The sequence below is a fragment of the Staurois parvus genome, unplaced genomic scaffold, assembly GCF_062004578.1.
Source record: "Staurois parvus isolate SC_StPar_1 unplaced genomic scaffold, SC_StPar_1.0 ptg000011l, whole genome shotgun sequence".
Classification (NCBI taxonomy): domain Eukaryota; kingdom Metazoa; phylum Chordata; class Amphibia; order Anura; family Ranidae; genus Staurois; species Staurois parvus.
The window spans coordinates 36,359,854-36,373,387 of record NW_028317807.1 but is presented as its reverse complement, the minus strand read 5'-3'; the positions used below and the strand labels follow the sequence as shown (position 1 = coordinate 36,373,387).

Below are 13,534 nucleotides of genomic sequence, written 5' to 3'. Positions count from 1 at the left end.
ATTTGTTGTTTTAACTTTTACCTACAGGTAAGCTTATAATAAAACTTACCTGTAGGTAAAATGAATCCTAAATAATAAAACTTACCTATAGATAAAATTAATCAGTTCACGTTTAGGAGATATTCTCTTTTTTTTAGAGCCGGCGCATGCGCTCTAAAGGAACGGCATACTCGCCGTTCCTTCAGAGTACTGTGCTGTGGCCCGGGACTCCCACATGCATGCACTGGAGTGACGTCATCATGACCCAGCCTGTCAGACAGCCGGAGCTTGTGAACCCGGAAGCAAGACCAGGTGAAGATGGAGGCCCCTACAGCAGTGACAGAGCACCGCTGGAGGGCTTCGATTTAACCACTTGCCGTCCGCCTACTGTTTTTAAACGGCAGGACGGTGTCACTCTAGGGGCGGGTTGTCGTTCATAAACGGCACCCGCATTTGCTAGTTGTGCGCGCTCCCTGGGACCGCGCAGCACCGCAATCCGGTGCCCGCTGTGTCCTCTGTGTGAGGTCCCGATCATGTGATCACTGATTGATCATATGCAGAGTAGTAAGCAAGATGTCACTTGTGACATCTTTGCTTACTACATGTGAAATCTATGAATGATCACAGAGGTCACATGGTACAAGGCTATTCACAAGAGCCTTGTACCATGTGACAAGCTGTGACCAATCACAGCTCACTCAGTAGCTCTCAATGGCTGTAAGAATGCAGCCAGAGAGAAGGAGAAATTATTGCTTTTACAGCCTTTATGGGTGTAAAAGCAATCAGTGTAAAAAAAAAAAAAATCTTCATCACACCCCACAAGTAGTACAGTGTCACCATGGTAGGGTGACAGTATGCAAAAAAAAAAAAAAAAAAACATAAATAATAATATAAAAAATAAAAGAAAAAAAGTAAACATCTTTTTTAAAAATTATAGTTTTTGGTTATAAACTAATATGTGTTATTTTTTTTTTCTAAAAAGATAACGGAATAAATTTTGGCCAAGATTTATGATGAAATATTATTTATTTGCACAATTTTATAAGAAAAACACTTTTTTCAAAATTTTTGGACTGTTTCATTTAAATAGCAAAAAAAATAAAATCCCAGGGGTGAATAAATTCCACTAAAATAAAGCTTTATCTGTCTCAAAAAAATGCTAAAAAATTCATATAGGTACAGTGTTGCATGACCGCGCAATTGTCATTCAAAGTGTGATAATGCTGAAAGCTGAAAATTGGCCTGGACATGAAGGGGGTGAAAGTGTCTGGACCGGAGGTGGTTAAGGTAAGCTTTACATAATGTGCTAGTATGAATTGCATACTAGCACATTATGACATTACCTTGCAGAGGACATTTTTTTCCCTGCAGTTTACTACCACTTTAATGGCCTCATTTTTGTGAGTGAACTGTTTGTTTATGTGGCCAAAGCTGTCCGGTGCTGCACTCAGGCAGCCAATGTACGTCTATGTGGATTCAGCAGATGCATGGAAAGCCACACATCCTAATTTGACAGGTATGAAGGTGAGTAGCCCCAAACACAGACAGTTTAGGGTTGATTTACTAAAATTGGAGAGTGCAAAATCTGGTGCAGCTGTGCATGGTAGCCATTCAGCTTCTAACTTCAGTTTGTTCAGCTAAGCTTTGACAAAAAAAACTGGAAGCTGATTGGTTTCTGTGCAGACTTGCACCAGATGTTGGACTTTCCAGGTTTAGTAAATTAACCCCTGTGTGTCTGGGCCACTCACCAGCACGCCTGTCAAATTAAGACAAGCAGCTGTGTCCATCCAGTCGCTGAGTCTTCCTAGACTTAACCCTGGTTCACACCTAATGTGATTTCAAAGTGGTCATTGTCAGCTAGGGATGTCAATCACTGGGTCCTGGCCAGAGATTCCCCAACGTCACCCGGCGATCGCCCTGTAGAACTGACAGCGTAGAGACTTGTGTGTAAACAACACAGGTCTCTCTCCTGCCAGCAAGGACACACTGCTGTGTATTTCTCTGCACAGCAGAGAAATACACAGCAGCATGTCTCCCTAGTAAAACATAGCACATCATGTAAAACAGACACAGCACACTGTTAACCCTTTAATCGCCCCAGATGATAACCCCTTCCTGTACAGTGTCATTAGTACAGTGTCAGTGCTTTTTATTAGCACTGATCACTGTATTAGTGTCACTGGGGATGTCAGTGGCAGTTAGTCAGTTCCCACCCAGTGTCAGAATGCCCGCCGCAGTCTCACAGTCCCGCTATAAGTCACTGATCGCCACCATTACTAGTATAAAAAAAAATTCCAGTATATATACCACCATTTGAAGACGCTATAACTTTCAAGTAAACCAATTAATTTACATTTATTGCGATTTTTGTTTTAGCAAAATACATTTTGGCATAAATTTATGAAGAAATTCGATTTTTTTAAAATTTTTACTGGATAAATTTTAGAGCAAAAAGTCAACAATATAGTTTTTTTTTTTCAAAATTGGCGGTCTTTTTATGTTTATAGCACAAAACATAAAAAAGGCACAGGTGATCAAATACCATCAAAAGAAAGCTCTATTTGTGGGAAAAAAAGGACATAATTTTAATATATATACAGCATTGCATGTCTGAACAATTGTTAGTTAAAGTAATGCAGCACCATATCGCAAAAAATGGCCTGTTCAGGAAGGGGATAAATCCTCTGGAAGGCAAGTGGTTAAAGCATGACTTCAAAGTAGCATTGATATAGAAACTGGTACGATTTCACTGTCATTAACCTTAAAGTCTATGAGAGTTAAATTGCACTGAAGTGGTGAAAAAGTCATGAAGGAACTATTTTTCAAATTGCACTACTTGAAATCGCACCTATTAAGACAGTGTCATAGAAATACCTTAGATGCAATTTCAGGTGAGATTTGTTGCACCTGAAGTTGCACTGGTGTGATCTAGGGCTTACATGGGCTGCTGAGTGCAGCACCTGGCTGCTCCAGCCGCAAAAACAAACACTATCCAGACCTCAGCACATGTGTAAATGAGGGTAATGCCAGTCTTTCAATTTGAATGACATCATTTGGAGTTCTGCTTTAAATATACCAGGTTTTTACTGCACGTACTGATAAAGTACATCGTTCACTTAGTGAAGTGAACCTTTTTTCACAATTAATATCCAATCATGTGCAAAGAAATTGAAAAGGATAGGAATTTGTGTTCCCTATAAATGCATGGTTAGTGTACATACAGCTGCAGTGGAAGATATATCTTTTATTATACTATTATATTTGGTCACTGTTCCTCCACTGCCATTATAAATGATCCCATCAATGCCTTATTTTCTCTAATGTATCAAATGTAACTGTTTAATGAAACATTACATTCATTTTTGTTATCTTACAATAAAATAGATTGCCAATGCTTTGACACCTCTGTATGCATATGTAGTTGAACTGGTGGAAAGAATGTTTTATTGTATGTATATAATGAAATGTCTGTATAGACTGTGTATTAAAGATTGGCCTTGCATACATCATATACATTATAACACTTTTATACATGCATTCTCTCTAGTTTTTTGTTAAACGATACATTTAGATACAAGAAATGTAATAATATCTTACATTCACAAACAACACATCCAGTTTCATACCCTCATGCAAGGAACCCAGATTGATGAAACTCAAACCCCATGGGTGGCCTGAATTACAATTTTTTTTGTTTCATATGTATATATATATATATATATATATATATATATATATATATAGATATATATATATATATCAGGGGCGGACTGACCATTTGGAAACTCGGGCACTGCCCGAGGGCCCGGGGTCAGTAGGGGGCCCCATGAGATGCCCCCGGTACCTTTTTCATAGGCTTTTTTGAGTTTGGGCAAGGACACAGGGGCCCCATGAACCCCTATTGCCCGGGGGCCCCATGAGTTGTCAGTCCGCCCCTGATATATATATATATATATATATATATATATATATATAAATTTTTGGTTTTCATTTTTTCCTATTTGTTACTTTAATCCTGTATACCTATTTTTGTAAGCATTGGCAAATCTTTAATAAATGCAAACAACCCATCTGTATGTTATGGGACAAAAACTAATGGATTGGTGATTTACTCTGCAATAGCATTAAAGCATTAAGGGGAACCTTAACTGACAAAATCGGAGTTTGCCATTGGTGCCCTTATCCTAAGAATACTACTAGCCTGACTGTCTCTAGTTTCAGTACTTTCTAAGACAATGACCTGGAACAAGCATGTAGATTAGAATTTCTGGCCTACATATTTGTTTTAGGTCAGTGTCTTAGAAAATTCTTAACGTGACCTTGTCACTGGCAATAAAAACATTAAGACAGGCAGCATCTGTAAGAGATGAGATTTTGAGTACATTAAATTGTGTAAATATTAATTTCAATTATCAGTTTCTGTTTACTTATTTCATATGCAAACAATTGGAATTTCAAGGTACATATACATGTTATATGGTTTATAATTTGACTAATTATAAATTGATTACATTTTAAATTAAATGAAGTATGTTATAGTGTGAAAATTGATCATTTCTTTAATAATTCAGCCTTTTTATATTTTCCTGACCTGGCAATTGTTTGTGGGATTTTCACTCTACATGTCTGGAGAAGATCCCTATCTGATGCATTTCCTGGAGTGTTGGAAGTCAGCTACCCCACCATGCTCTGTGTTTTCTCCAGCCTGTCCCTATGTCACTACAGGATACAGTAGAGGCCAGAGGGAAGACCTATTGTGCACAGGGGGGGGGGGGGGGGAGAGGGGATGCATCCAGCACTGTCCAAAGTCTCAAAGGTGAAGATTCTCTGGGCAGCAGAGTGAAAATTCCACAAACAGGTGCCAGACCAGGTAAGTATAAAGTGTATAAAGTATACAGGTGCTGTTTGTTTCAACAGTTTTTTTTGTCAGGGACAGAGTTGCTTTATGCTATTATTTTTTTTAAATTAACATACTCCCTACATTAAGGTAGTTTTTATCTCCCCCCACCTCTAAACACTTCCTCTCATGATCCAGTGATGTCCCTGCCTGCAGTACCACTGCACTAAATTCCTCTTCTCAAAGGAGCCACAGGCAGCAGAAGGAGTCATAGGCTCCTGCTGCTCTCAGACAAATCCGGAGTTGGGGGCCTGGCTGTGTCACGATGTGTGTGTCTATGGACGCACACAGCCTGACTCGGGAAAACCATAGTACACAGTTTGCTAGGGGGGCACATGCAAGAAGAAGGAATAGAGGACCACCAAATAAAGGATATGGGACAGCTCTGTGCAATATCAATGCACAGAGCAGGTAAGTATAACCACTGTTTTATTGTAAGAAAAAAACTTTTGCCTTTAGAAACATTCTAATATTTTGTCATTATTTAATGGAAAAAATTTTGGGCTATTTCACCGCTTATTTTTGTAAATCTAGCTACTTTACAAATTTTAATTATGGTGTAATTAGAATTTGTGTGAAATGAACAAACTATTCTGTGAACTGTTAGTGATTAGAATTTATTTCCAAACTTCTCCTAGGTCTCTTCAATAAAATGGCATCTGCAGCACATAGGAGAAGCGGTACCTGCATTTTTATAGATAAACATTTATTTTCACATGCTCATATTTATATATGTACTATACCATCATATACTGTGAAAGTAGAACTATTTTACGTTTACTGAAAAATACATCCACAATTTTTCAAAGTATAGCATCTTGACAGTATAAAACATTATGTTTTTTAATTCACATCATGTGTTTAATTAACTCCATGCATTATTGTTTACTAAGGTGCACTGTAGTAAGGCAGTGTGCAGGCAGGCCAACTTTAAAGGATAAGTTCACCTTTCGTAACATGTTACACCCATATTCAGGGTGTAACACATAATATGTTACTGTAGGGCCAGCCAATGCATCCCCCCACACTCAATCCCCCATTGTGATAGCTAGCAGGGGATCTCCTCTCCCCCCGCTAGCTGTCATAATTGTAAAATCACAGCCGGATGGGGCTCCGCACAACCACATCATTCATTCACAGAGTTCTGTGAATGGGAAACTACATGTCCAGACAGCCTTTGCAGTTTTTGGCTTGTAGTTCCTAATGAACTACCATGATGCTGTTGAGCACTGTGGTAGATCATTGATTCTTCCTGTCAGTGTAAAACTGCCTGCCCATACAGATTACACTGACAGTTTGCTGACTTCTGATTGCTGGTGCAATGCTTTCCAGTCTCCTAAAACAAAAAAATAGTAAATGCACATTTTTTTACCTGCAAAACAATGGGCATTTATTATCCTTTAGGTATATTTTCACCTTTGAAGCCAAATTTGAAAACCCCCCAATATACATTATATTGCCAGAAGTGTTGGGACACCTGCCTTTACACGCACATGAACTTTAATGGCATCTCAGTCTTAGTCCATAGGGTTCAATATTGAATTGGCCCACCCTTTGCAGCTATAACAGCTTCAACTCTTCTGGGAAGGCTGTCCACAAGGTTTAGGAGTGTGTCTATGGGAATGTTTGACCATTCTTCTAGAAGCACATTTGTAAGGTTCAGCTACTGATCTTGGACGAGGAGGCCTGGCTCGTAGTCTGCATTCTAACTTATCCCAAAGGTGTTCTGTCGAGTTGAGGTGCAGGCCAGTCAAGTTCCTCCACCCAAACTTGCTCATCCATGTCTTTATGGACCTTGCTTTATGCATTGGTGTGCAGTCATGTTTGAATAGGAAGGGGCCATCTCCAAACTGTTCCCACAAAGTTGGGAGCATGCAATTGTCCAAAATGTCTTGGTATGCTGATGCCTTAAGAGTTCTCTTCACTGGAACTAAGGGGCCAAGCCCAACCTCTAAGAAACAACCCCACACCATAATCTGCCCTCCACCAAACTTTACACTTGGCACAATGAAGTCAGGCAAGTACCGTTCTCCTGGAAACTGCCAAACCCAGACACGGCCATCGGATTGCCAGACTGAGAAGCGTGATTCATCCCACCAGAGAACACGTCTTCACAGCTCTAGAGTCCAGTGGCGGCATGCTTTACACCACTGCATTCGACGCTTTGCATTATACTTGGTGATGCAAGTTGTTGTTGTGCTATTCTGAAGGCCTCAGAAATTTTTGGGTCTTTAGCTATTGACTCTACAGACAGTTGGCGACTTCTGCACACTGTGCACTTCAGCATGCGCTGACCCCGCTCTATCATTTTATGTGGCCTACCACTTCATGGTCGAGTTGCTGTTGTTCCCAGTTGTTTCCACTTTGTTATAATACCACTAACAGTTGACCGTGGAACATTTAATAGCAAGGAAATTTCATAGATGGACTTATTGCACAGTTGGCAACCTATCACGGTACCACGCTTGAATTCACTGAGCTATTGAGAGCGACCCATTATTTCACAAATGTTTGTAGAAGCAGTCAGCATGCCAAGGTGCTTGATTTTATACACGTGTGGCCATGGAGGCGATTGGAACACCTGAATCCAATGATTTTGAGGGGTGTCTCATTACTTCTGGCAATATAGTGTATGTCTGTTCCCATTATTTAAACACCACACCTAAAAATAATTTTTTTAATTTTTCTTAACTTCCGTGTTGTTTCTTTGAAACAGGATTGTACACATACATCTCTCAGCATCTTTGTTCAGAATAACTTGTTTATAATGTTTTTAAAATGTTTATTTATTAGGGACACTTCAGGGACAGGGTGCTGGTTAAAGCAGAGTTCCAGCCATTTTTGTGTTTATTAAAAGTCAAAAATTGTAGCTGCTGACTTTTATTAAACACACACTTACCTGTCCCATGGTCCAGCGATATACTCACCCGTGCCATCCCTTCTCTCCTTCTCTCATCCACGGTGCTGGCATCTCAACTGTGGGTACCAGGCTGTGACAGCTTGCGGCTTCACAACCTGGTGCCCACTGCACATGTGCGAGTCGTGCTGCGCCTCCTGATTGGTCCAGCAGTCTTTTGGGACCTGTGAAATTCCCAGGAGACTGCGGGAGGAAGGAGGGGGCCAAGTTCTGGCTCACGTTACCACTGCAAACTGAGCTGGAAGTGGGAGCAGGTACCTGCCAAAACTAGGTACCCGCTCCCCCCTTAACCCCCAAAAGGTGCCAAATATGGCAGTGGAGGGAGGTAGGAGGCAAACAAGCAGAGCTTCAACTTCTGGGTTGAACTCTGCTTTAACAATACAAAACCCAAGCCTTGATATCTTTAGGCCACATTCACACATATGAGAACCAAAGCAGGGTTTCCTGGAGAATAGCTGCTGCAGGCAGTCACATTGAAAGCAATGGGAAGCTGCTGGCATCCGCAGCTAATCTCGACCACTCTCATGTATTCACTCAGCGATCACTGCAGGTGAATGGCCCTGGACATGGACAGTCTGCTTCTAGGGCCAATCACTCAGAGGTGATTGAAGCAAGAGCAATTACATGTGAGCAGCTGTGAATAGCTGTGGGAGTCGGGAGCCTCCCATTGCTTTCCATGGGACTTCCTCCAACTAATCTGCAGGAACCCCTCGATGGGGTTCTCACATGTAATCAATGTTGGGCCCATTCACATTTGTTAATGTAGACTTAGCATTTCAGTAGGACAGACAGGGGGGTTATTTACTAATACTGGAGAATGCAAAATCTGGTGCAGCTCTGCATAGAAACCAATCAGTTTCCAAGTTTTATTACCAAAGCTTCATTGAACAAGCTGAAGTTACAAGCTGATTGGCTACCATGCACAGGTGCACCAGATTCTGTGTGCACCAGTTTTAGTAAATCTCTAGTAAAAATAGCGACATATGGCAAATAGACAATATACCAATCTTTTATAATTTTAGGTGGAGTTAGGGTTTGATTCCCTCCAGATTTTTCCTCCTTCCCTTTTTTAACTGTGACAGATGGTGCTATGTTCTGTCACGACTAAACGTCCAGTTCTCAGAAGTGAATTCTCCATATTGCCTTTTGGCAAAACCCTATAAACATAGGAGCAGTGGTAAAGCCATTTTGTTTGCCATGGACAGCAGTAGTAGAGCCACTAGGCAATCATATACTGCCTCACTCCACCAAGAGAATGGAAGTCAAACCCAGTTGGGACCAAAGATTGTGAGCAACCACACCTACTAGCTTTCAGAAACTAGAAAAAGGGACACCTTATACTGCAAAGTATGTAGGCAAATGCACACCTCTATTATCCAGATCATGAAGAATTCATTTGTAAAAAAAAAAGATTGGTTACATCTACATTGGCTTTTTAAAATAACAAACGCAATAATGGTTAGAATGAAAGGTTTATATATCAGACCAAAAAGAGTGACCACGAAGGAGGTAAGAGAGAAAGAGAGATTTGGTCCCGAAGAGAGACAGTCCCTCCAAATAAGGGACAGTTGGAAGCTATGACTAAATCTTTAACAGAAAACACTTAATTGTCTCAATAACTAGTTTCATTTACATAGAGAAAGGAGAGTGGATGTAAAAACAATATTGTTCAAACTTCTCCCACATCTCCCTCTGCTGGTATTAGTGCTTACTGCAGTGACATCACTTTTACAGCCTTCAGCCCACAAAGCAGAGAGTTTTCCCTTTAGTGAATATTCACTTTACTGAGTAAATAATGAGTGAGCTGTGTTCACTTTAGTCACTAGCCTACAGGGCACTTATACCCCCTTCCTGCCCAGGCCAATTTCCAGCTTTCAGCGCTGTCACACTTTGATTGACAATTGCGCGGTCATGCAACACTGTACCCATATGAAATTTTTATCATTTTTTTGTGACAGACAGAGCTTTATTTTGGTGGTATTTAATCACCTCTGGGTTTTTTATTTTTTCTTAAACCAAAAACCACTGAAATTTTTAGTTCTTGTTATAACATTTTGTAAATAAGTGATTTTTCTCCTTCACTGATGTGCGCTAATGAGGCTGCACTGATGGGCACTGATAGGCTGCACTGATGGACACGGATAGGTGGCACTGATGGACACTGATGAGGAGGCACTGGTAGGTGGCACTGATGGGCATTGACAGGCATCAATGATGGGCACTGAAAGGCAGAATTCATATATGGCACTGATAGGCGGCACTGATAGGTGGCACTGATAGGCAGCACTGACTGGCACTGATAGGCGGCACTGACTGGCACTGTTAGGTGGCACTGATAGGCAGCACTGACGGGCACCGATAGGCAGCACTGATGCACACTGATAGGTGGCACTGACTGGCACTGATAGGCCGCACTGACTGGCACTGATAGGTGGCACTGATTGGCAGCACTGATAGGTGGCACTGATTGGCATTGATGGGTGACACTGAAAGGCATCTCAGATGGGCACTGATATGTGGCATTGATGTCGCACTGATGGGCACTGAAATGTGGCACTGATGTGACACTGATGGGCACTGGCAGGTGGCATGGATGAGCACTGAGAGCTGGCACTGATGGACACTGACAGGTGGCGCTGCTGGGGCTACACAGATCAACAGGGCACACTGATCATCAGTGCCCTGATGATCTGTGTACATGTTCTCTCCGAAGAATGCCGATTACCGGCTCTCCTCTCCTCACGAGCTGTCAGCGTGACAGCTCGTGAGGAGAGAAATGTTGATAACCGGCATTTCCCTGTTTACATGTGATCAACTGTGATATGACACAGCTGTTCACATGACTGAGCCGACATCTTCGGGTCTTTCCGTGGCTCCCGGAGCTGCGCATGCGCAGTTAGAGTGGGAGGATGTCATAGGATGTCCTCCCAGAACAAGGGAACCGCCTTGCATCCGTCATTTTACTATATGGCGGGCGGGAGGAGGTTAATAAATCTTATTAGCTAATGTAAATGAACATTTGCAAAGATTCTCTACTACTTTAGTAAATTAATCTCCGAGTGCTTTAATCAGGGTTCCATTAGTGGCATGGTAAGTACTCTGTCATTTCCTCACTGCCATGGACTTTTCCTGCTAAAGTACCCCAAAGACAAATGACTCGATTTTTCACAAAAATTGAATGAAACACTTACACCTATTTGTGTTAGGAAGCCTCTCTCCCTCCAAACAAAACATAGAAAAAATCAAACATATTGATTTTGGTTCACTAAAGACAAATAGGCTGTTCATTTTTACAAAGAGATTTTTCCCCAGAGCTTAGTGCATGAGGTGAAGTTCTGCTGACTGTCATTATCCAATCACTTGCAAACAAAAATGCTGTTACTATATTTTGCTTGCATGGGGTTTGGTATTCTTTTGCATTCACTAAGCGTTGGGACTTTGCAACGTCCCTTGCAAAGTGAACAGCCTATTTGCCTTTAGTAGACCAACTCAATTATGTCAAGCAGAGCAGACTGCAACCATGAAGAAATCCTACTCATCTAACGTATTTTAAAATTCCTAATGCTGTTAGACAAAAGCAAACCTGTATGCTACCAGCTTGTGTAAGGCCAAATTCACATTACTGCACTATGTAAAAACATGCACTATGTTTTGTTGGTGCTCTGTGGTTCCATTCATTCTTAACCGATACTGGATACTGGACACTTTCACACACTTACTGCCCTGGCCAAATAACTTTTAGAGGTTTTTAATCACCTTTGGGTGGTTTTTTTTGCTAAACAAAGCAAAAAATATATATTTTTTTTAAATGCATTTTCTTAGTTCATGTTATAACATTTTGCACATAAAAAATCTTTCTTCATAAATCCAGTCTAAAATGTATTCAGCTACATTTTTTTGATAAAAATAACCCAACTCAATGTATATTATTTAGGCTGTGTGAAAATCTACAATTATAGTACATATATATGAAAATCGATCAATCCTTATGTAAATCTGATGGCCTATCTCATTTCCTGAGGGCCTAAAATGTCAGGACAGTACAAATACCCCCCAAATGACTTCTCTGTAGAAGTTAGACACCCCAAGGGATTAAGAGGCATTATGAATTTTTTAAAGTTGTATTTTTTTCCCAAAATTCTTTAGAAAATGAAAACATTTAATAAAATGTATTTTTCTTTTCACAAAATTTTAATTTTAACAAGTTATTTCTCATACACGACATAGGCATACTTGAAAATACATCCTAAAACACATTCTGCTACTCCTTCCCAGTATGGGAGATTTTTTCACAGCCTTGCCACATAGAGAGGCCCAAAATCTAGGAAACACCTCTGGACTTTCATGGAGTATAAATTGTGCATAAATTACATATCTAATTTCCTGACCACTTATCACATTTTTGAAGGCCCTAGAGCACCAGGACAATAGAAACACCCCCAAAATGACCACATTTTGGAAAGCAAACACCCCAATGTATTTTCTTTGAAGCATAATGAGTCTTTTGACTTTTTTTTACAGAAAGTTGTCAATTTCGAAGCTATTTCTAACATACAGCATGGACATAATAGGAAATGCACCCCAAAATACATTCTGATACTCCTTCTGAGTATGGTGATACTACATGTGTGAGCCTTTTTCACAGCCTTGCCACATAGAGAGGCTCAACATCCAAGGAGCACCTTCAAGGCATTATAGGAGCATAAATTACACATCCAATTTCCAGAGTACCTATCACATTTTGGAGACCCTGGAGCACCCAGACAGTGGAAACACCCACAAAATGACCACATTTTGGAAAGCAAATACCTCAATGTATTTTCTGTGAGACATAATAAGTCTTTTGAATATGTAATTTTTGCTATTTCTAAAACACAGTTTAGGCATACTTAGAATTACACCCCAAAACACATTTTACTACTAATCCAGCGTATGGCAATACTTTAGGTGGTATGGACCTTAATTCTTTGTGATGCACATGACACCCCACTACTAGTACCTGGCCTATCATGTGGATGTACTGCGCTGCCGGTGCTCTCCACTTCATCAGGATGTACAGTGCTGTTGGCGGTTGCCTGCTCCTCCTTAGATCACCTGAATCTCCTTGTTGGGACCTCTTTCTCCTCTGAATCAGTTACTGACCCGCTGACAGATGTTGATATTGCACTGGGACACTATTGCAGATGATGTTGGTGCACTGGGACACCAACAGATGTTGATGGCCCACTGGGACACCGACAGATGTTGATGTGCACTGGGAATACCAACAGATGTTGATGTTGACACTATTGCAGATGATGTTGGTGCTTTGAGACACTATTGCAGATGTTGTGCACTGGGACACTGTAACAGATGTTGATGTGCACTGGGACACTGTGACAGATGTGGCCAGTCCACTGGGAACACCGACAGATATTGACAGGCCACTGAGACAGCGACAGATGTTTATGGTCCACTAGGGACACTGACGGATGTTGATGATCCACTGGGACACCGATAGACGTTGAATGTCCAGTAGGGACACCAGCAGATGTTGAGGGTCCACTAGGAAACCAACAGATGTTGGCAGTCCACTAGAGACATTGAAAGATGTTGATGGTCCACTGGTGGTCCAATCACAGCCATCACATCACTCCAAGGGCCATTCAGAGTGTGGATCTCCCAATCCTTGATGTGCTGTGTCCAAGGGCCAGGAATCTGCACATCCCCATAGACAGGAAGGGCGTATGGGCAAGCCAGAT

The 13,534-nt window shown here is 41.0% G+C and overlaps 1 protein-coding gene across 2 annotated transcripts in view; it reads left to right on the top strand.

The window, feature by feature from the left end:
• PRLH (prolactin releasing hormone) overlaps nucleotides 1-13,534 on the top strand; it is a 31,603-nt gene that overhangs the window by 3,248 nt on the left and 14,821 nt on the right. The window contains exon 3 of one of the 2 annotated variants that reach the window (XM_089672948.1): nucleotides 5,515-5,556. The exons of the other annotated variant lie outside the window; for it this stretch is intronic. Within the exon in view, the coding sequence (XP_089529074.1) occupies nucleotides 5,515-5,556 (42 nt within the window). The remainder of the gene's footprint in view (nucleotides 1-5,514; nucleotides 5,557-13,534) is intronic. 2 annotated transcript variants of the gene reach the window in all.